Source organism: Channa argus, chromosome 23 (genome assembly GCF_033026475.1).
Source record: "Channa argus isolate prfri chromosome 23, Channa argus male v1.0, whole genome shotgun sequence".
Taxonomy (NCBI): domain Eukaryota; kingdom Metazoa; phylum Chordata; class Actinopteri; order Anabantiformes; family Channidae; genus Channa; species Channa argus.
The window spans coordinates 1,421,307-1,446,906 of NC_090219.1; the positions used below are offsets into that span (position 1 = coordinate 1,421,307).

General features: G+C 38.6%; 1 protein-coding gene across 1 annotated transcript in view; it reads left to right on the plus strand.

The window, feature by feature from the left end:
* LOC137108696 (muscarinic acetylcholine receptor M4-like) overlaps positions 1–25,600 on the plus strand; it is a 63,100-nt gene that overhangs the window by 15,864 nt on the left and 21,636 nt on the right. Inside the window, exons 2-3 of the mRNA XM_067493604.1 lie at positions 17,654–18,252; positions 22,367–22,521. Coding sequence (XP_067349705.1) covers positions 17,654–18,252; positions 22,367–22,521 — 754 coding nt within the window. The remainder of the gene's footprint in view (positions 1–17,653; positions 18,253–22,366; positions 22,522–25,600) is intronic.

Sequence of the window (25,600 nt, forward strand, 5' to 3'; positions counted from 1 at the left end):
GATCTAGGTTTTTTAGGCTCTACTGTTAGCGTTTATCTGTATGTACCATGGGTCTGAGAGTAACACAATTTCAATTCTCTGTATGTATGTACTGTACATGTGGAAGAACTGACAATAAAGCAGACTTGACTTGACTTGATTTGAAAACTAATTGCAGGGAGCTTCAAAATGCAGCAAGACAATGATTCAAAAATACTGTCGACTTTACTGTGTGCCCCAGTCTGGCCTCCCTGGTAAAAATGTTCCACCATTGTCAAACACAACAAGATTTGGACATTTTCAACTATAGTTTTAAGAACTACAACAAAGTTTGAAAGCGCCTCTTCTTCTTTTCCTTTTGGCTGTTCCCTTTTAGGGGTCGCCACAGCGAATCAGGTGCCTCCATCTAACCCTGTCCTCTGCATCCTCTTCTCTCACACCAACTAACTTCATGTCCTCTCTCACTACATCCATAAATCTCCTCTTTGGTCTTCCTCTAGACCTCCTGCCTGGCAGCTCCAACCTCAGCATCCTTCTACTGATATATTCACAGTTTCTCCTCTGAACATGTCCAAACCACCTCAATTTGGCCTCTCTGACTTTATCTCCGAAACATCTAACATGAGCTGTCCCTCTGATGTCCTCATTCCTGATCCTGTCCATCCTCGTCACTCCCAAAGAGAACCTCATCTTAAGCTCTGCTACCTGCAGCTCTGCCTCCTGTCTTTTCTTCAGTGCCACTGTCTCTAAGCCGAAAAACATCGCTGGTCTCACCACCGTCTTGAACACCTTTTCTTTCATTCTTGCTGATACTCTTTTAGTTTAAAAGTGCCTATAAATGTGAAATAAAAGCACATTAAAAGAATAAACAAACAATTTGGTAATGTCAGTGAGTCACAGCCTAATGCAGTTACTGTAAAGAACTGTAATTCTTTGTGATCACTTAAAAGTGGGTTAATATGAAAGGTCTTCTATGTTTAGCATATCTACATGTTCTAGATATCTAGATCATCTAGATATCTAGATGACCATCATTTTAGATGATGGTATTTACACTACACTTTTTTCAGTCATTGATCTTTTGATCTTAAACCCAGTGTACAAACACTTCTCAGGTAGGATTTGGCCTTGTAGTTGTTGTTCCATTACTTTCGTGGAGACTGTATATTATCTAAATGCAAGGTGGTTTTAAGTAGTTTATTTAGTTTAAGGGTAAGAGATACTTTCAATCCATAATGCGATACTTTCTTAAATCTGAAAACTAATTCTGTAGTTTACCTGGAGATTAGCTGAAATCAAATCAGCAAAATGATAACTTGTAATTGAAAAGTAAGCGGTAATTATAGCTGGCAGGCAAACATACTGGAATGGGGTCAAATATGTCATTTTTGTGCTCATCCTCTACATTCAAGTAGAACATTGAGAATACATGCTAATATTCAAACACAGAAAGCTGAGCTTGAGGGTGGATAAACCCCTAGTGAAACATATATAGACAGTGGTACAGTGGTGTGTGTTGCATAGGAGCACTGATGTCCTGATGAGATTATTTGCAGGAAAACATTTGACATCCAGGGGGCAGGATGACCAAAACAGACTTTTAGGGTCAAAGAGGGATTTGAATAGAAATAGCAATTATCATCCATCAACTGCTAGAGCATTTATGCAGAAACATTTTATTAGACAAGTATAGCAGCAGCTCCTCATGCATTATGCGCCTTGGATGGAGGCTATTCAATGTTACAGTGATATGCTAATTTCAATAATCTGGACTGGGGTTGTTTCTTTTTTTATTCTGGTGCCAGCAGCTGCAGGCACATCCCTCCCATGCCAAAACATCTATCTGAAATTTACCACATAGGAGTTTTCAATCTTTGTGCTACTTGTCTCTGTTTTTACTTGAGTACACACAGCATTTCTCATGAGATGGCGACGCTCATGAGAAATGAGCATTTAGTAGGAAAAATGCTGGTCTTACACTCTTGCATAAAGTTAATGTTACAGTTCCGCATAGAACCCTTGTTCAGTCTTCTCCTGGACTCGGCACTTATTTCACCTACATTTGTTTTAAGATAGCCAAATTCACAACACCTTCTGAGAGCATAAGCATAATTCCAGTTAAATTACAACAGCCATAATTTCACGTTTATTTTGCAAATCATTTGAAACATATTAAGAACTTTTAATAGTATAAAGACAGCATATTAAAAGTTGAAAATGACAAATTTGATTGAATTTCAACAACATTTTGCTTATTTTTAGAGTAACATGGTCCAAAACATATTTACCACTGTATAGCATCAGCGCTTTAAACAACAAAGTGTTTTGAATCTAAGGGCACTAATTTGTTGCATGTTACATTTCATAATGTGCTGATTATTTTCAACAGGTGACAGACCGGTCTGGACTGCAGACAGGCCATCTTAGTACTTTTACTCTTTTACAGCAGAAGCATGGTGTTGTAATACATGCAGGATGTATATGAAGCAATGTTTCACGCACACATTTATATAAATATATATATATATATATAACTTTTTCAGTATTTGTGGATACAGGGACAAAAACATGCTCCCTGGCAATGGTTTTCAGAGGTGTTACTAAGCCCATGCTGTAATACTGACTCCAGGGTTTGCTGGTTTGACAAGAGTCATGACTGCACTGGAGAATCTGGTGACAAGCAACAGGGATCAGCAACAGGAAGCAGACACAAAGATAAAAGTCTAAAATGGATAATGGCATTCAAGGCAGGCAGGTAGGACAGTTCACCACAGCTGGGTTGCTAAGGCTATGATGCATAGATTTTTGTTGTTGTAGAAGGAATTTTTACTTCTAACAAAATCCTCCGTGCATATCTGGAAGAGAATTGTGCTTGTACTTGTATTCATAATTAAAGTTTGTAAAAAAAAAAAAAAGGTTTACACATATACAGTACATTTCAGCACGTGACACTGAACTTTACAATATGAATCTTGAGCAACTATCTTTAATTTTAAGCATAGTATTAAGCCTTGTATCTCAATTTGTTTTTATGATCAGATGAAATCATTTTTACAAAACCACTTCCAGAAACTTGTTTATTACTACTACAAATTGTTTTTTATATATTATCACATAGAGATAGTAGTAATTGTATTTTGCTACCCATGTTTACAGCTGGCATTCTCCCAAGATATGTTGTCTGTCTCCTTATATTTTTATTCAGTCATAGGTTTTCTGCTCCTTACTGACTGTCAAAGACTTAAAGAACTGTGCAAGTTGGTGTAAACACCCATTTTGTGGCTATCAGCTTGATGATGGATTTCAGAAATACTGCACAAATACTTACTAACCAAAAGAACCCGGTGTGTGTGTGCTAATAGTTGCCCTGATTGGGGCACAAAGTTAATGCACCCTTGTAGAATTGGGCCAGAATAATGTGGAGAAAAAACAAAACAAAACAAGATCTATGCAGCTGGAGAAACCATCTGAATGTGTCAAATAGATAAGTTAAAGTTACTACTTTCATGCACAGCCATACTCACACAGAGCCGTGCTGGCTCTGCACTGTGAAGCATGAATTGTCAACGCTATGATGATGCTCTGACTTTCTTTCTCGATCTCTCTTCAAAATGGTATAAGAACCAGTGGCTTGTCCAGAGGAAACCAGAGGGGGCTGGAGATGAAGAGTTGAAGTGAAGGGGAGGAGATGGACGGAAAGAGGAATTGATTGAGGGAGATGGACAGGGACAAAGATAGAGAGCTGATTCTTGATCACAAAATCAGATTTGTCAGGCTTCCTTCAAATGTAATCAGATCAAAATGTTTTATTAGCATTTTCACTGAAAATTATAGAAAGTATCCAGATAAACAGATTTTTAGAACCAGAGGGCTTCCACAAAGCAGCAGTCCCAGTGCATTATTGACATAAACATCCAAAACATTTAAGACACCATCAAAAAAAAAAAGAAGAAAAATAGCACAACCAGGCACAGTTCAGTAACATGAAACATAAGAGTAAACACAGTATCTCCAGAGTACATTTGGGATAGGACCAAGACCACATTGAGTAAAGTGTCTTGGAATGGTTGTTTTGGTCCACATCCAGTTATGATTACTGTATTCAGATGTGCAAGCAACCTGCGCCTTGGGCAAGAAAAACCAGGTCACTGGCCTAAATGAGGCAGGTTGAAAACGTCTTGAAACAAGGGGTCTGGATCGGTTTGAGTAGTGTGAAAAGAGAAAAGAGAATGAGCGGGAGGGCATAAGGAAACAGGAGAGAGCAATGCCAGTTAAAAGTAAATACATTAGGCAGCAGTACGCCACATGCCCTAGAGATAGAATCCATGGAGATGCATTAAGAAAAAGCTTGTATAGGCAATGATTACAGAATGTAGGAGCATTAATTGCAGACGTATACAATTGGGTCCTTGACTCAGTTAGGTTCTAACCTGGTTTACATTTTCTCTCTTAGTTATTTAGTGATGTTAGTTTACTAGGATATTTCAAACAGAGAATCTCTATAATCGTGCATGAAAAGTCTATTGAGATTCCTTCATTACCATGTTAATTTCCTTGCAGTTGGTACATCAGCAATTTCAGGGAATGTGAAGGTTAAGCAATTTTGATACCCATTGGAGTAGATTTGAATAAATCTGAAATATTTCAATTATTATTACTCCTATGGAATTCTACATGAAAAGAGTAAATAAGTAATACACAGTCTGTTTTTAGCATTGTTGCTTCACTACAGTGATCAAGTAAGTTATGACTGAGGTGAGACTGAATCTAACCTGTAAAGCTGTTGTCCAGGTACTGGAGCAAATAGCTGAAAGAGGTTTAAACCTCCGTAGTGCCAAGGAAAACTGCAGAGTCAGGTGATCTTTTTTTGTCACTGTACACCAGACATCTGTTATCTGCTGCTGTTTGGCCCAGTGTTAATATAAAAAAAAAACATTATTGCAGCTTTAAAACAACCTCCTTTGACAGGATTATTGCTGTAAACAGTTTTAAATTCAATAGACCTACTTAATTGACTACTTCAATCATATTGCTCTTGAGTATATTTGCTATGAGCAATGAAAAACTGTAGGAAGCAGGAAAGCAATAAAACCAGTATGAAAAATAAAGTTTAATGTAATTGCATTTCTTCTGCGCTTTTGAGTAATTGAGTTTTGCTGTCAACAAACTAATGAATTAAAGTTATGGTTACATTACAGAGTTCTTCAGTGTAACTTACTGTGTATCCTTATTCTAACATGTTGAATACATTTATTTGGACATAAAACATTTTAAATTCCTCATCAAGAGATACTAGTTTGCAGGAATCTTTATAGTCAAATTCAATGAAACTACTACTACTACAGTTGATCGATGAGTAGATAACAAAATATGCCAAATGAGGACACAAAAACATAAAACAATGGGACTAATGCACACAAACAGAAAAGTTAAAGATAAAAGACTAAATTAAAGCTAAAATACAGTAGCTCGTAAAAATGTCAACCATCCAACAGCAGGAATTGACAAAACAATGGTTCAGTTTGATTTTTTTTTTTCTTTTTGGCTTATCCTGTTAGTTATGGGTCACCACAACAAATCACTGGTGTGCATGTTGATTTGGCACATTTTTTATGTCAGATGCCCCTCCACATACAGCCCTCCCCAATATCTACTAGGGTTGGGACCAGCTGCACAGCTGGGGATGGGCAGTGTCTTGCCCAGGGACACTTCAGCATGTGGTCAGGGAGAGCAGGGCGTGAACCTCTGAGGCTGTGGTCAGTGGGCAGCCACTCTACCAACTGAGCCACTGATGTGCACCTAAAATGCCTCTTCTGATTTGACCAAGTCGTACCTGCTGTTTTTATTTAAACCAAACTGAAAAGTCCAAAGATCCGTGCCACACAAGGTAGATGTAAAACCACTTTAAGTTTGTTATCAAACTAGTAGTTTGCTTAGTTTTCACTTGATTTTGTTTTCTTTCATATCTAAAAAATCCAAGCAAATAAAAATGCAACATGGAAGTCATGTAAGAATCATCTGGTCCACTCATTGGGTAAAGTGATCTGGAGCAGAAACATGAGAGCAAACACAGGAAGTAGATCCTGTTCTGCACTGATAAATGAGTAAGAAAACGTACCTACCTTTAGCTACCTGTTTTGGTCAAGATTCAGATGGGATAATATTCTCAATGCAAAAACATTTTTGGGAGAGTTTATAAGATTTGATTTCGGACCAGACCAGGACCATATCAAGTAAACGGTCTTGGTGAGGTTGTTTTGGTTGGGCGCAATTGTCCAATTGTTCCATTGTCCTGGGCTCAGTGAGGTACATTTAAATTCGTCAAATGCACTGTAATAGTGTCAGACAGAAGAGCTTTGAAAACAAGTAAAAAGAAACATTAAAATCAATAAAGAAACTGACAGACCAGTAAAACATCTTTAAAACATCTGTAAAGTGTTCTCTGGTTCACGCCCTGGTACGGGTCCAGGCAGCAAAGGTCTGAATCAACTGTAACTGGTTTCTAATCTTAACTATTGCAAAATCTTTGATGATGAAAGGGGCTATAGTGTTGTCTTATCTCTCTCACTGACTCTCTGTCTCTCATTCTCTCTGGCTTGTCTCAGTTAGTCTGTCTTGCTGCGTGCAACATAAATTTTACACCCCAACTTCTAATCAGAGCCACAATTCCCTCTGCCACAGTAGCCAGTCAGCATTAATAAATCAGTTTCACCAGTCATTTGATGGAATTTTTATTCTTTTTTCTCCCATATTTCTGCACCCTTTACATAACACTTTAAATGCATATTGCATTTTTGACACCTGACTGCACTGCAAATATTAAATCAGCGCCTTCCTGTGCAAACTCTTTTAAATCCCTGCCTGACAGAATGTAATGGCAAGCTGAATTTTTCTCAAGTGTAGTGTTTTGAATCCTAGCCTTCAAGAACCACACTGTTCTGCAAGATTTGCTTTTCTGCCATTTCTGCCATTTCTGCCTTCTGGCATATCCTTAGCATTCACCTCTGGCAGTACTATGCTCCATGCCATTGGTACATATCAGATCCCTTAAGCACATCTATATTACCCTGACTTGCAACTTTTTTCTTCTTCTTAGTTCCTCCCTCTAAAGAGGAAAGATGTAAAGGTAATCTGGTGATCTCAGCAGTGTTTAGCTCAGCAGCACATTGAGTGTATTGTATCCTAAGTTTGTACTATACTTGCCAAACTAGCTGTTTGCAGTTTTTATGTTTCGGCTCTTTACATTTTAGCTCCTGGGGCCTCATTTTTTTATACATGATCCGGTAAATAAATATTTTGACTTTATTGATATTTGTTCCAGACCTGTTTATATTTTTTTACTCAACAGAGTTTAATTGTTTAATAACATTGCCCTGCTAATGCAGGTTGGTTTAATTTTGGCACCTATTGATTCACGAAACAATGGACACACTGCAGACAAACATTTTGGAGATTAGCAGAGAATGTGTGATGGCTGAACACAGATGCATTTGATCAGTCAGGAGGACCGATTAACTCGCATCTCTTCATTAGTTGTGCAGATAAAAATATATTACAAAAAATACATTGGTTTTATTTAGTTTGGTTTATTGCTTTGTCAATCTACAATATTTTTGTTTTGTTTAGAAAAAGTATTGGAAACAAAATTAGTGATGAAATATGAGGCACATAAGGCTGTCTGGCAAAGTCCAATCTTGGTTGCAAGAGTCAGTCATTGTTTTTTATGGTCTAGCTGTATCTCCTCACAAATATTTTGTCAGTTAAATAGGCCCTGTGTAGATCAACACAATAAAAGACCATTTTTACACAATAATGTGAATAAGCTTTTAGGCTTCATCAAAACAATAAACAAATTGGGCTAATAATTAGGATAATATCTCAGACTGTAATAGGTTTATTGTTGATTTGCTCTAGACTACATTTCCAACAAAAAAAAAAAACATCAGCAGCCCCAAATGTGCGTGTTTGCTAGAAAACTTTTAGACCAGCTTCCTTCCCCAGGGACAACTTATTATTTCCTTCTCCTACGGACGTTTGTTTTCATAATTAAACATGTATATTTTGATTTTAGTACTGAGGTATGTGCTGTTCGATATGATAAATAGCAAGTGATATAAGCAAAAATGTTCACAATACGAATTTAATCTATGTTAAACCAAGCCAGTTAAATAAACCTTGATCTTTCAAGTTAAACATCAAATGTTGCATTTAAAGTTGTAATTAATACAAGATTTTGTTTTTATATTGTACTTTTATTTTCAAACATTTAGTTTGTTAGCAGCTTATGTAATTTGACTTAAAATTAAAAAAAATTCAGATCTAAAGCTGCAGTACGTAAATGATGAATGAAACAGGAGAACTTCTACAGTAGTATAATTTAATATGCTTTCTATTCTTGATGTCTGCTGGCTGTAATGACTGCGTGTGTGCATGTGTGTGTGTGTGTGTGTGTGTCCTTGTTACATATACAGTAAATGTTGCAGCAGTGTGCTGGCTAGATCCTCATTGCTGGAACGCTGTTCAGATGAGTGTTTGAGATGATGGTGATGAAATCAATGGTAATGTGCCTCTCATTTCCTGTGTTGTATATTTCAAAGAAGATCTGAGCCAGTTGTTCTGTGTGCATGGCTGTGTTCATAAGATTAAATTAAAATGTCATGTTTCAATCTTTTTTGAAATTCATTAATTTAACTGCACAGAAAACTACTACAATGCTAAACACAACACACAAACACATAAAAATACCCAGCAACTCTAAATCATATTAGGCATTTTTGACTGAGACATTATGTGACTGAGACAAAAGGCTTGTGAGCAGGATAGAAACATAATCAATCAGGAACAGAAGCATCTCACTGCAAGTTCTTTTTATGGCTGGAGCAAATTGCACCAGTTGGAGACTGGTCGGGTGTGGAAACTAAGATGCATTGAAAGCTCTCAAAAAGCTGGTGTTTGAGTGCTGGAGTTTGATCAAAATTGTTTCGTCAGTGTGTGATAAGGTTTTTTATTGACCTGATGCCCTTGTATAACTCCTTACTCTTAATTGTTTTAGAATTTGTAGTTTGTTAAACTCACTAATAGTGACTCAAATATTACATAAGCAATATATAGTGTATCCAGAATTAGCTCCACTTGGCCCACAGGAATAAAAAATTTAGATAGCTCTGGCTGCCTTTTAGAACAAAATGGACCTTAGGCCATCCCATAATACTCGGACTCTAAAATGAATTTGTTATTTTGGGTCAGACTGTGCTCTCTGATGTAAAAAAAAAAAAAAGGACCACACTTTCCAGGACATCAGCAACGGTAACTTTAGTTGTGAAGAAACAAAACATTCACATGCTTTTTCTTCCATTTTTACAATTTCCAACCTGGCTTGCCAATTCCCACTACTAATGATGGGTTTGGCCCTTGTGGTGGCTTGTCTTCAAATGGTACACTGTGATACCTTTACCCCTTCTCTATGATGTTTGTAGTTGTTGGTGCCATGGCTGGTTGTACTAGTGTAATTGTTGTACACGCTGTGCAATGCCTTTGATTGTTTTCATATTTTCTTTTCATGACACTTTAATTAAATTCAATTCAACTTTATTTATATAGCATCAATTCACAACAAAGTCATCTCAAGGCACTTTACAGAATCAAGTCAAGACTATAAAGATGTATAGAGAGAACCCAACAAGCCCCCCTTGAGCAAGCCCTAGGCAACAGTGGAAAGGAAAAACTCCCTTTAATGGAAGACACCTCCAGCAGAACCAGGCTCAGGGTGGGCGGCCATCTGCCTTGACTTGTTGGGTTTCATGGACAGTGGAGAAAGAAAAGAAAAGAGCAACAAAAGCAACAACAAAACATCGGGCAGTTTGGTAGGACCAGTAGGACCACACTGAAAAACACACAGCTTCAAAGCCCAGGGACACCTGCAGAAAGGAACACACAGAGAGAGACAGAGAAGGAGAAAGACAACTACAGGAGAAAACACACAGAGTTAATGTCATACAGTGGTAATGATTGTGGGATTAGAGGAGAGGAGAGAGGGACAGGAGGAGGAAAGGAGCTCAGTGCAAAGGGGGGGTGGATCCCCCAGCAGTCTAAGCCTATAGCAGCATATCTTTAACTAACTATAAGCTTTATCAAAGAGGAAGGTTTTAAGCCTAGACTTAAAAGTAGAGAGGGTGTCTGCTGAGAGGAGCTTGATAGCTAAAGGCTCTGCCTCCCATTCTACCTTTGAAAATTCTGGGATTTTTTTAAATTCTGAGATCAAAGTGGTCTACTGGAATGATATGGTACTATGAGGTCTTCTATATATGATGGAATCTGACCGTTCAGAGCTTTATATGTAAGAAGCAGGGTTTTATATTCTGTTCTAGCTTTTATGGGAAGCCAATGGAGAAAAACTAGTGAACTGATCTCTCTTGCTAGTGATCTCTCTTGCTAATTCCAGTCAGCACTCTTGCTGCAGCATTTTGGATTAATTGCAGGCTTTATAGGGAGTTACTGGGGCATCCCGAAAGTAGGGAGTTACTGTAGTCCAACCCAGAAGTAACAAATGCATGGACTAGTTTTTCGGCATCAATATCAGACAGGATGCTCCTAATTTTGGCAATAATCTGTAGGTGAAGGAAGGCTGTTCTAGAGATTTGTTTTATGTGAGGTAAAGGACAAATCCTTGTCAAAATAAGTCCAAGGTTCCTTGCAGTAGTACTGGAGGCTAGAGTTATGCAATCTAGAGTAGTACAATATACTTCTGCCTCTTCCACTCACACAACAACAAGTGCAATCAGACGGGTCGTTTCTTAGAATACATTTCCTTTATCTATGAGAATACCAAAGAGAAGTGTACTGTCTAGGAAAAGCAGCAAGGTCAGTGAGGGGATGTGAAGGCAGCACAAATATATTTTTTACCTGCTGGAGTAGTAGGACTTGTGAAAGGATGTGGGGCCTTGAGGAACCTAGCAGAAACCTCTCTACTTGGGCTGTAAGGTCTTAGGGGATAGCACAGCCTTGAGAGGACATCTGCCTTTCCATTAGTAAAGTCAAACACAGTTAGTTGTGAATTGCTGCTCCGGGGAACCAAACTTTGATCTGCACAATGACTCAGATTGACTTCTACAATGAAAGGCAGTGAAAACTTTGTATACATCATAATAGGTACTTCTTCTGATCTGGCTTTTAAGTCCTGGAAGCTTCCCTCACTTCCCTCCCTCACATATCTTGTCTGACTTTAGTAACAGTGTAAGAATATATAAGATTTAAACATTCATGTGTTTCTTTAATGTAAAAAATATGTATGCACTTTATAGTAAAAAGCTGTTGTTTCCACAGCTATTATAGTCATTTTATTTTAGTAAATAGTGGAACAAGCTCAGTTCACACACATAATTTGGGCAATCAGTGTTACTTTTAGTCTGAGATACAACAAAGACAAGTCGAGAGAAAGAAACTCGATAAAGGACTCATTTATGTTAACTGTCCCTGTACACTCTGTTGTTGCAGATCTTAAATTCTGAAACCATTCTGAAAGTGCATTTTCTACTATTTCTATATTATGGTTTGAATTTTTTGTGATTAGATTTTGTCTTAAATATATTGTAGGTCACCAACTTTTAATTTGTACCACTACAGTGGCCTACTTTCCACCTTGGCTCTTATTAACCTTGCCTGTTTTAAATACAGAATTATTTTTAACAGGATTAAGAGAACCTGCTTTTTAATAGGCTCATCTAAAATTTTTAATGTTAGCTTTAGAGAAAATGCCAGTGAAAATGGTTCAAAGCAGGCATGACTCCAGGTGGAAGGATTTGTCTGTGAGACAAATGGATGTTGGTTAGGAGCAAAACCCAGGAGCTACAGGCATTTGATTTTACAGTATTGCAAATGCTGCAGGGTGAAAGTTTGGATGTGTGAAAGCTTGGACCACTGTTGCCATGCTCTCTGCTGGTTTCTTTTAACCATGGCAACGATTATTACATTCTTAAAGCTACAGTGTATAACTTTTTCCAATATTGAATTTGGATGGAGACATATCCAAAACATCTATGTTTATGTGCCGGTAATGCCTCCCATGACACAGACTCACAGAATAGCACTGGCAGCACTGCTGCTATACTGTCTTCTCAAGAAATTTGAATTACGCTTTCTAGCCATCAGAGAAGGTTAAAGCTTGTGTGTCACACACTAGTGTGAAAGGGCTTTAAAGCAGGGTCATTTTCTGGTGCCCTGGGTGGATTAATTTCTGGTCTCATGGTATAGCCAGATTACAGCTTTAAGTAAATAGTTGCCTAGCTTTACTGATATTATAGAAACATTAGAATCAATTAAATAGAAAGATGATGTAGCTAGGAATTTTACCCTTTTAACTTCATGGACAACAACTTAATGCCACAATGCCAAATCAGTCTTAATTTGGACCTTCAGTCATTCTGTATAATCTTGATTGTTGATCTGGTTGTTTTGCTTATTTGGCAAGAAAACAAGGATGTCATCAGATAAAACATAAAGGCCTAAAATGCTGGAATGATGAGATGGAGAAATTTCATTGATTGACTAAGAATGCTGAGGGGAAACTGACCAATTGTTGGTGCAAAGAGGAATATATAGCAATATAGCCAAATGAGTAACTGGCATCACAGTAAAAAGGGTAAAAACAGTGAAGCTGTTAGCAGAGATAGTGTAATATGTGGAGTTCTATATGTGGTGGTTAAATCACTCAACACAAAGAAAAAGCAGATGGAGACGCATAATTTTCTTTCACACTTCACTCTTCTACCTAATTTTTCTCCAACACACACTTTACTTCCCATTACAATCACACCTGACATGCCAAAAACCAGAAAACAAAAACCTAAACTCATGCAAATGCAATTAAGGCACAGAGAAGCAGATTCAGTCCACCAATGCAAACTCGAAAGTGGCAAACCAAATTATAAATTATTATTACTATGATATATACTAACTAAGAATAACATAAAATTAGATCCTGCAATTTAACTCAAATACGCATTACACAACTTCTCAAGGAAACCTTACCATAGCAAGAAGTGAGGTAAGTATACTGCTTAAATGAGACGAATCATTAACAGGGAACCTCCTGATGACAGGCAACCTGCTGATCACCAGGAGGCTACTGAGACGGGGGGATTTTAGCAAAATAGTAACTAAAGAATAGCAAGATACTGGACAGAGGTAAAAATAGCTAAATTAATAACTACAATAACTGCCAACCCAGTGGCAGGGTTAAGGGCCACATTTGTAGAAATGAGAAAATCTGCTGGACGTATAACCTGATGCTGCGAACAGAAACAGCAGGACGTTTTTACATTAAGGGAATAATAGGTGAATCAGTAATTTGACACTCAGGGCTGGCAAGTTAAGTGGATGGGATTGTTTAAATGTGGAGAGATTAAATACAGGTTAACTTGAAACCCATTTCCTAGTACCACAAAATGGAAACAGGCAAAGTTGCACTGCATTAAACAAGTGAAATCTAGCTGAAACCGTAACCACATGGCACCAGATTGGACCTTCGCTGACATTTTTCCTCCTACACACAACTCTCTGCAGGCTTTTTGGTTAGTTTGGACAAAGGCTCTGAATGCAGCATGCAATAGCTGAGCTCTTATCTCTCACAAATTCAGCTGCTCACCTGCTGTGAGACGTAATAGTGTAGCAAGCTGAAGTTCCAGAGGAAACCCCGAGACATTCTCCTTTATGAATACCCACTCTTCTTAATTTGTGTTGCAGTCCATTTATGGCCCCAGTGGCTACTCAGGGCTCTCTGAAGCAGTTCGCATTCTCTTTGGAGCTGCTCAAATTATTTTGGCATCGATTGCAGTTGGAGGCTGAGGATTGAAAAAGTGTGGGATATCAGGTGGAAGATAGGTTATAGTAAATTAGCTGGAAGATTGGCAACTGTTGGATGCGATGTGCCTTAATTTGTTGCTAAAACAAATACATAAACTACAGAAATACAACATTACCACATCTTTAGACACACAATATTATGGCAATGGCTGTCCCTAAGCCTGCCTTTGTATTCTGTCTTTTCTTCTTTAGTCACCAGTTTTTCCTTTCATATCACTCTTTTCTGCCTAATGTCAAGGCTCTTTAAGAAGCATTTATGCAGCTTTTAGTCATCCTCTTTCTTCAATTAGAAATACAGCCTTTGTACACATAATGTCCTCCATCCTTTTAAATCTATGCAAATTAATTTTAAGCATTTGATGCATAAGCTAGGTCAAACCAAAATAATAAAATGGCAGACTATGTTTGATGAAAGATGGTCCTGTCTAATTGATTCAGTGCAATCAAAACAATTCAGTAACAATAACTGTGTCTAAACTAATCCACAGCCTTTTTTACTGCTACTGGAGCTAAAAACCCATTGTTGGAATGTTAGAAGAAGCAGTGATAAATATCTGCATGGATGACGGTTGCTCTGATGCTATATAGTACAGTACGTTTACACATATTTCAGATGTCACTATTCAAAATCAGCTTTTATGTTTATGTTTGGACTTGAAGGTTTGGTTTAGTGGAATCCTCTCACATTTCTCCAACTGTGACAAAATAGACAACACTAAGAAATCTGTTATGTACATGTGTTAATTGTATTTTCAACAATTCCCATACAATGCTGATGGGTTATGTTGACATTATTCAATCTTACAAAAGGGTTAATACGATATTGTTAAATAAATTGAGATGAAAAGAGTGGACTTTTTATAACTTCAGATGCGGTACAATGTTGTTAATTAGAATAAGAGGCACAAAAGCATAATAACACTGTGGTAACCATTCAAGATTTTGTTTACATGCATGTCTGTCTAGATTCATATTCCAATCAGTTTGTCCATGTGTCCAAGTGGATATTTGTGCCAAATGTAATAAAATTCCTACAAGTATTTCTGAGAGTGTTGAAAAGAATAGGAGGGATATTAGTTCACACTGACTTTGATCTTTGACATTTAAACAACAAAATCCAATCAGTTCATCCTTAAATACTGGTGGACGCTTGTGCCACCCAGACACCCAGAATCTAATTAGTTTATCCTTAAGTCTAATTGAAAGTTTGTGCCAAGCTTGAAGAAGTTCCCTCAAGGCATTCTTTTTCTGTCATTGCATTCACAAGAATGAAAACAAACAGATGGAAGGACAACTTGAAAAAATAATGCCAGCATAAAAGAATAAAAATGTCTTGACACAATTTAGAATAAAGGAACTTGTCACCCAGTGTCCCCAGTCATTGTTGGCTTCAGTGTCTGTATGGGGATTGTTGAAAATGTACAAGAATTAAACTAATTATTTAATTTACAAAATAACTGAAGTTACTATTAGTTAACTGCATATGGCTGATTAGATCTCGCAAGATAAACCTACCTTCAGACAAAGATCTCACACTGCTGACACCAACGTGTAGATATGCAGAGAGAGGCTTCTTGCTGAGTTTGGAGGCTATGGTAATTAGTGATAATAATACTGAACTACTTGGTTACAAGGACTTATTGTTGACTTGAGATTTGTTTTCATTGTTTTTGCCATTCCTTCAGTTATAATAACATTGTACTCACTAGAGTAATTGCAGCTGTTCTGATGATAGTTTCTAAATCCCTAGATTTCTAGCTGCACAGTAATAATGTATTATTTTAATCAGGTCCACAAATGAGCCTGATTGTATAACGCTGAAGGTGGGAAGCTGTACAATGTACAATGTAATATATAATTGGTTAAAATGATTCTACAGTCATTAAGGGATTAAATTAAGGATGTAAAACAACTAAGTAAATAAATAGTACTATAACAGTAGAGGTGGATGCATTGTGAAGTTAAGGCCTGGACCAAAGCGGGATAGTTCTTCTGTTACTGTCTCTGCTGGCAGAGCAGATTATGCACTGCAGCCTATGATTGTCCAGTTTGGGTGCTACACTGATTCTGGTAAATGTTGTGACAATAAACCTTGTCAGTTGTGTGCTCCAGTTTTTACGGCCATATGAGTTGTTTTTTCCTACCCTCTCATACAACCCAGAGAACCATTTGTTGAAAGAGCACCACCACATGGTAAGGCAGGCACCCCTTTTGTGGGAGGTAATAAAATGGCATATAACATAACTTACAGTGATGCAAAAATATTGGTTTCATTTTTCATTTCATTTTTTTGCTGTAAACACTCAAGATGTGGGATTAAAACCCTTTTAGACACAGTGTGTCGGTGGAGATTCTCAGTCATCCAAGACTGGTTATCCGACAAGATTATATCGTGTATACTGGACTTCTTTTTTCTTGGTCAGAAATGTTTTGCTCCTCATCCAAGCAGCTTCTTTGGTCTGAGGAAAAGTTGTGGGAAAGTCTTGTGTTTTCCTACCCATCCAACCACCCCAACCTTATTACTCCAGTGATGGAAGTCTCTGCCATCTTGAGGACCTTCATGAAGAAGTGTTATGGAGGTGCAGTTATTTGTATACAGTCAGTAAAGGAGAATGGAGAGCTCACAGACCTGTGGTGCTCTTGTGTTGATAATCAGAGAGGTGTACCTCTCTGGTGTGTAACCTGTATAAGTGTCCTTCTACAGGTTCACATGTTGCTTCTTGTCTGACAAGAAGTTAGTGATCCTCAGATAGAGAGGCTAAGGCACAGACAATACATGCAAAAAAATTAAATAAAATACAAGCAACTTATCAAACAACTGTTAAACAAACAAAACACAAACTTGCAGACATGTGACCATGTGTCTATGACCATGGGTAAAGCCGACTCACTGATGTCACCCTTTTCAACTTTAAAGAAGCATGTGTATGTTTAAATTGTACATTCTTATAATAAGCTGACAGTCTTTTCAAGAATATACAAACATGACAATTAGTTTTAAATTTTGTAACACACTGCTGATCCTTCTACATCTAGTTTTAATTTTGTAGGATAAGCGTTTATCTAGTATTATACACTTAATAATCTAGCTGAAACCCTTAAGACTGTCCCAGAGCACTTATCAGAATGTTAGGGGGGAAAAGTAAAAATTAATGTTGAAAGGTAAAACATTACTGGTTTAATGTTAAAAATATAAAGCTTCCTAAGTCCCTCTGCACTTCATCTCATGGTTTCTTAGTTCTCCAGCATTTTCTTTCCTCCAGCACTTAATACATCCCTGAATGTTATCAGAGCCAGCCAGTCTCTATTAAATTAGTTTGAATACCAACACAATAGTGTTAAATCAGGACTCTTGCTGAAAAGAACAATGCACTGTAATTTTAAATCATGGCTTAAATTAAATTTGCAGCACAGATTTGTTAAAGGGTATGCATTCATTTTCAATATGCATCCTCCTTTGAAGTAGTGCCAGCAATAAATGCACACACAAATATATTTGATTACCATTTTGTATTAATTTACTAGAAAGGTTTGAACATTTAATTTCAGCCACACTGTAGAGTGGTTTGCAATATTCTGTACTCATGCAATAATTATAGAGTTGTCTTCAACTAGTTTTAGTCAAGGTGTAAACAAGTTCCTCATCAGGATGGATTTAAGATTAACAAGAATAGTTTGTTTTGTGTGTTAACCATTTACAACTTGTCTTTCTTCAGTTGTTTTAAAGTTAAATTACATTATTGGACAATAGCAACCATGATGATGATGATGATTACTGCCATTGTCTTTGTATTGTCTTGCTTTCTTCCTTTAGGGTCATCAGTAAACCAATCAGCTGACCTGTTCCCCAACACGACCTGCAATTTTTCCACCAATGACTCAACATCATGCTCTCCTGTGGATAATGGAGTGGGGACTGGAAGTCCATACAAAGCCCTGGAGATGGTGTTCATTGCCTTGGTTACAGGATCTCTAAGCTTTGTGACTGTTACAGGAAACATTTTAGTCATGCTGTCCATTAAAGTGAACCGCCACCTACAAACTGTCAATAACTACTTCTTATTTTCATTAGCATGTGCAGACTTGATCATTGGTGTTTTCAGCATGAATTTGTATACAGTCTACATCATTGTTGGCTACTGGCCACTGGGGCCAGTGGTGTGTGACTTGTGGCTAGCTTTAGATTATGTTGTCTCAAACGCTTCAGTGATGAATTTATTGATCATCAGCTTTGATCGCTATTTCTGTGTGACTAAACCCCTCACATACCCAACAAGAAGGACAACTAAGATGGCAGGGTTAATGATTGCTGCAGCCTGGATCCTATCGTTCATCTTGTGGGCTCCTGCCATCTTGTTCTGGCAGTTCATCGTTGGAGAGCGAACAGTGCCCCCTGGAGAATGTTATATTCAGGTAATGTACATAGAACTGATTGTTACAGATGTCAGGGAAAAATAAATTATTCTATAACACACATGCTGTCTGCCAAAATGAAAAAAGTTCAGTCATTTTCTAAATGGTTTGTATTGTCCACAATTATCATACAGACTCTAAAACCATCAATGAATCCTCACTATTCATGTTGGGTTAGTTGTCAGTCTGCAGCTTGGACTAGCTTTTCCGCCTTTGCTAACAACCAACAGAAATGTTACATCTAGAGTGAACATGACACAGTCACATGTGTATACTGAAATTCTTGTACAGAAAGGCCGGACATAGTGAATGGTAACACAAAGCAGGGGACTTTCCCCCCCTCCTCTTCTCTCACACCAAATAACTTCATGTCCTTCTCACTACATCCATAAACCTCTTCTTTGGTCTTACTCTAGACCTCCTCCCTGGCAGCTCCAACCTCAGCATCCTTCTATCGATATATTCACAGTTTCTCCTCTGAACATGTCCAAACCACCTCAATCTGGCCTCTCTGACTTTATCTCCAAAACATCTAACATGAGCTGTCCCTCTGATGTATTCATTGGTCATCGTGTCTGTTCTCGTCACTCCCAGAAAGAACCTCAACATCTTAAGCTCTGCTACCTCCAGCTCTGCCTCCTGTCTTTTCTTCAGTGCCACTGTCTCTAAGCTGTACAACATCGCTGGTCTCAACACCGTCTTAAACACTTTTCCTTTCATTCTCGCTGAAACTTATCACACAAAATATCTGACACTTTTCTCCACCCGTTCCAACCCACTTGCACACCTCTTCACCTCTTTTCCACACCGTCTGTTGCTCTGAACCGTTGACCGTAAGTACTTAAAGTCATGCACCTTCTTTAGCCCTGCTCACTGTAACCTCACGGTTCCACCTGGGTTCCTCTCATTGATAGACATGTATTCTGTCTTACTACGGCTAAGCTTCGTTCCTCTGTTTTCCAGAACAGACCTCCATCTCTCTAGAATTTCCTCCACCTGCTCCCTGCTCTCACTACAAATCACAATGTCATCTGCAAACATAATAGTCCACGGAGAATCCTGTCTAACATCATCTGTCAGCCTGTCCATCACCAGAGCAAACAAGAAGGGGCTCAGAGCTGATCCTTGATGTAGACCCACCTGCACGTTGAACTCCTCTGTCACACCTGCAGAACACCTCACCACGGTCTTACAGCTCTCATACATGTCCTGCAGCACTCTAACATACTTCTCTGCCACTCCAGACTTCCTCATACAATACCACAGCTCCTCTCTCAGCACCCTGTCATACACTTTCTCTAAATCTACACAAAGACACAATGCAAATCCTTATGACCCTCTCTGTACTTCTCCATCAGCATCCTCAAAGCAAATACTGCATCTGTTGTACTCTTTCTAGGCATGAAACCATATTGCTGTTCACAAATGCTCACCTCTGCCCTTAGCCTAGCTTCCACTACTCTTTCCCACAACTTCATTGTATCATCCTTCCGATCTCTCTTTGTCTCGTTGTCCACTTTCCAGATTACACACCGAGTACCCTCCTACCTGTCTCCCTGATCACATTAGCTGTAGTGATCCAGTCATCTGGAAGCAGAACCTGACCACACAGAGCATGTCTCAGCTCCTGCCTGAACATTCTTGCTTTTTCAACTTCCACCACTTCGTCCTCTGCTCTGCCTTTGTCCTCTTCATCTTCCTCACCACCAGAGGAATTTTACAAACGACCATCCTGTGTTGTCTGGCTACACTCTCCTCTACCAATACTTTACAATCACTGATCTCTTTCAGATTACAATGTCTACACAAAATGTAGTCCACCTGAGTGCTTCTACCACCGCTCTTATACGTCACCCTATGTTCCTGCCTCTTCTGGAAGAAAGTGTTCACTACAGCCATTTCCATCATCTTTGCAAAGTCTACCACCATCTGTCCTTCTGCTTCTTGTCCTGAAGACCAAATCTGCCCATCATATTCTCATCACCTCTGTTCCCTTCACCTACATGCCTATTGAAATCTGCACCAATCACCACTTTCTCACCTCTGGGGATGCTCTGAATCACTTCATCTAACTCACTCCAGAATTTCTTCTTCTCTTCTAACTCACATCCTACCTGTGGGGCATAACCACTAACAACATTGAATATCACGCCTTCAATTTCCAGCTTCAGACTCATCAACCTGTCTGATACTATTTTCATCTCTAGAACATTGCTCACAAACTCTTCTCTCAGGATAACTCCTACATCATTTCTCTTCCTAACTTACCCATGGTAGAACAACTTGAACCCTTGCTCCTAAGCTAAGCCTTGCTACCTTTCCTCCTCATCTCTTGGACACACAGTATATGGTCTGCACTTGGTAAATGGTCTGCATATATAGTGCTTTTCTACCTATTGGCACTCAAAGCGCTTTACACTGCTTCTTATTTACCCATTCACACTAACAATCACACACATTCATACACCGGTGGGGGAGCTGCTATGCAGCTGGCCAACACTCACCGGGAGCAACTAAGTTGGGGTTCAGTGTCAAGGACACTTCGACATGTGATCAGAGGAGCCAGGGATTGAACCAAGAACTGTGAGTTTGGTGGACAACCGCTCTACTTTCCTGCGCCACAGTCCACCTTCTTCACCTTCCTCCTTCTCTGCATCATGTCAATCAACTCTCTAGCCTTTCCCGTTATAGTTCCAACATTCAAAATCCCTACTGTCAGTCCTGCATTCTTAGCTTTCCTCTTCTCTCTCTGCCTATTTCCTAAATTAAATAAATTGTTCTTAAGACAACACTGAATCGCTGCTCATGAATGGTTAGTTGTTAGCCTGCAGCCTGGATTCACTTATTTGATTATGTCATAGACCTCTGCTGTTGTCCAAAAACTAATAAAAGCTTGGAACTTTGTTAATATTATCCACACTCTTCGACTTTCAACAACGCACACACACAGTTCGCTGGCTGCAATAATGGACAAGGAAGTGGGAGCAAATGATATGATGTATCAAAAAACAATAAGGCCACGGGTTATGGAATGAAGGAATATGTCCTCATATGGAGTGGTGTGTCTGGCTCATGTTTTTAATAGTTTTTGGACAACACTGTAGCTCTTTGGCATCAATGGTCCAGTGAATCCAGGCTGCAGACTGCCAACTAAAAGAGGTGAATAGAGAAGATTCAATATTGGCTTTAGTGTCTGTGTAGTAATTGTCGACAATATGATTAACTTAGAAAATGACTATAGTCATGAAGCTGTGAACCTTACCCATGACACCTGCTATGTTTCCACAATTGTAACCCAGTGTTTTTGTCTGCTTGGGTTGAAAAATAATCAACTAGCTGCTATTTCTGTGTAATTGTAACAGAAAAAATATGTCAATTTGGTGCCTGGCAACAAAGTGGTGCAATTTCAAGAGAAAGCTGCTGGCCTGGGTGCATTCTTTTAACAAAAAAAACCTGTTGGTTGTCTGAGAGAGTGGGAGCAAATGATGAAAATGAACATTTAGGTTGAAGAAATTTAAACTGCAATCCTGGGGAGTTTGTACAGTCCGTACATGTTCTGTTTGCACTTTGCATTTACAAAGATACTTTTTAGTATTTTAAAATAACAAATGTGTTGTATTTACCCTGCAACTACATGGAACAAGGAGGTAGGAATTGTAAGGTTATGGCTTAGTTAAGGAAAAAAAATGTAATATTGTAACTTTGTATTTACAAGTATGGATATGTAAACACTGTTCAGGTACATGACTGAATATCTGATATGATTGTGATGGTTAGTAGTGGAAGCTTATTGATTTCCACTTTAGGCAAGTTAGTGCTGAAAAAACATACCATTATAAAGTTTACAGACAAGAACAAACATGATGTGATACGATACAGCTTTATTGTCAGTTCTTACTGAAATTATATTTTTATTACATGGCTGCTCCATCAAAATACAACCAAATACCACAATATGCAACAATAAAAACATTATAAAACCCATTCTGATCAAGCATAGCAGACAAGCATACAGTCTGTCCTAATGTTGATTGAGCAAGAGTAAAGGATCTGTAAACGTTCACTCTAAAGGATAGACTTTCTTTTTTTTCTCTCTCCCTCTTTCTCTCCACAGTTCCTTTCCAACCCTGCAGTAACATTTGGGACGGCTATAGCAGCATTCTATCTTCCTGTAATTATTATGACAGTCCTGTACATCCACATTTCCCTGGCCTCCAGGAGCAGAGTCTCCAAACACAAACCCGAAAAGAAAGAGAAGAAGGGAATAAAGTAAGAGCAACAAAGATATTTTGAAAATTGCATTATATTCATTATAACTAATTATAAAACTGTTACTATGAGATATGTTGCCATGTGTTTGGAGAGTGCACTGTTATCAGTTGCAATCATAACTTTTAATTTGTATTATAACACCATTTCTTCAACCTTATAATTTAAAGGTGCATTGTGTGAGAATGGGCTTGGGTTTATTGCTGAGGTTGTAAATTGCAACCATTTGAATATTTTCCCCACACTTCCCTTTTCAATCATGAGAGCAAACGGTGTCTATTAGGTGCGTTGTTGGCAAGTTAGAAATACATACTTGTGTTTGCAACTATGCCCATGACCATACTCTAGCCAGTGGCAATCTTAGAGTCTGTTGGGGCCCTAGGCAAAAATGTATGTAACATAAAACCGCTATGCTTAACATATGAAAAATACAATAAAATACACACAACACTGCACATAGCACAAGAACTTACAGTAAGTTATCAGTGATTTATAGTACATTTTCCTAATTTCATTCATCCAAATTCAGTAACTTAGTATTCATAGCTTGACACTTAGTTTAGTCGGATACAGCTGTCATCATTCATTTTACTACTACTACCTGTGGATCGTTGTTCTAGGGGTATGGTTCTCGCTTTGGGAGTGAGAGGTCCTGGGTTCAATTTACAGATGAGCCCAGGGCTGTGATGTCTATTCTACTGACACAATTAATTGTCATTTTTTAGGCGTACTGCAACCACATAATGTTGGTTTGGTGAAATACTACAAAGCCAACACAATGGCTTACCTCAACTCCCTCATTCAGGTCTACAGGTACAATCCTGTCTGCTGCGCTCTGCCAGTGAACGATGTATGGTTGTCCCAGCACCACACAGATGACACCAAGAAAAACTCTTAAGCTCAGTGATCCCACAAAATGGAACAAGCTACCAAACTCTGCACGCTCAGCAAACTCACTGCCAATATTCAAAAAAACTGCTGAAAACAGAACTCTTTCACACCTTCCTTTACACTTAAAAAAAATTACTTCCTTTCTGCTCTTTATTGCATTTGCATCTCAAACGTAAACACTTCTTCTGATAGGACTTTGCTTTGATGTTTTCTCCTTGACTTAGATTTTTGTTTGTCTTGTACCTCACTTGTAAGTCGCTTTGAATAAAATCCAATTTTCAATTCAATTCAACTTTATTTATATAGCGCCAATTCACAACAAAGTCATCTCAGGGCACTTTACAGAATAAAGTCCAGATTATAAAGATGTATAGAGAGAACCCAACAATTCCCCCTGGAGCAAGCCATAGGCAACAGTGGAGAGGAAAAACTCCCTTTAACGGAATAAACCTCCAGCAGAACCAGGCTCAGGGTGGACTGCCATCTGCCTTGACAGGTTGGGGTGAATGGAAAGTGAAGAGAGAAAAGAACAGGTAGGACCAGTAGCTGCACGATGGAAGACACACAGCTTCAAAGCCGGGGACACCCTCAGAAAGGGACAGAGAGAGGGGGACAGAGGAGGACAAAGACAACTACCGGAGAAAACACACAGAGTTAATGACGTACATAGGTGACAATTGCGGGGTGAGAGGAGAGGAGAGAGGGTCAAGAGGAGGAAAGGAGCTCAGTGCATTGGGTGGTGGGTCCCCCAGCAGTCTAAGCCTATAGCAGCATAACTATATCTAACTATATGTTTTATTAAAGAGGAAGGTTTTAAGCCTAGACTTAAAAGTAGAGAGGGTGTCTGCTTCCAGAATCTGAACTGGGAGCTGGTTACACAGGAGAGAGGAGCTTGATAGCTAAAGGCTCTACCTCCCATTCTACATTTGGAAATTCTGGGAACCACAAGTAGGCCTGCATTCTGAGATCGAACTGCTCTACTAGGATGATATGGAGCTATGAGGTCTTCTATATATGATGGAGCCTGACCATTCAGAGCTTTATATGCAAGAAGCAGCGTTTTAAATTCTATTCTAGATTTAATGGGAAGCCAATGCAGAGAAGCTAGTGAAGGTGAAATATGATCTCTCTTGCTAGTTCCAGTCCAACCTAGAGGTAACAAATGCATGGACCAGTTTTTCGGCATCACTTTGAGACAGGATGCTCCTAATTTTGGCAATGTTCCGTAAGTGGAAGAAGGCTGTTCTAGAGATTTGTTTTATATGTGAGGTAAAGGACAAATCCTGGTCAAAAATAGCTCCAAGGTTCCTTGCAGTAGTACTGGAGGCCAGACTTATGCCATCTAGAGTAACAGTATGGTTGGACATCATGTCTCTCTCTCTAAAAGCATCTGCTAAATGACTAAATGACTAAAGCATCTGCTAAATGAATAAAAGCATCTGCTAAATGACTAATGTGTCCCACATCAGCCTGCTCTGCTAACTTATTTAGCTAACTCATGTTAGCTCATATTAAATGTCAAAGTAATCAAAAGGAACAATGTGATACCAGTGGAGTTCAACTGTCTCTTCACCACAATTATAGCTACACTAGCAGCATTTAGCGAAAGCTATTTAACTTATTACATTTAATCATTATTGTCTCCACTGCTCCATTTACCAATATCTTGCTTTACTCCTCATCCTCTTTTGTCGCCCAGAAGGATAACTCCTCTTCATTTTCACTAGCTGTTTTTTTTACTTGCTTCATTAGACTTGTTTGTTTAAACTGAATCATGCTACCTACAATGAAGTGAGAATCAGGGGCCTCTCAGGGAGGTCTCTGACTAGTAGTGTCATTGAAAACTTTGCACACAGTCAGTGCTGCACATAGTTTAACTTTTGTCAGCCTTCGAGGACCCCCTAGTGGCCTTGGCCCCCAAGTGGCTGCCTGCCTTGCCTGCTGAAACAGAGCACCTCTGACTGTAGCTAAACCTATGAAACAACAAACGTATGCTGTCAAGCAGAAAACTGGCAACTTTGGAATCACTTGTGTGCTGTTGCCTGTCCCATTCCTTTTCCTTATAGTAAATTAAATTCTTCCATGAGCCTGATTATTTTCCTTTTTTTTCCTTCCCGCTTTTCCAAAAAACGCTAGAGTGTCACAAATTCAAGCTGCTCTTTTAACTTGAAAACATGAAATTCTAGAG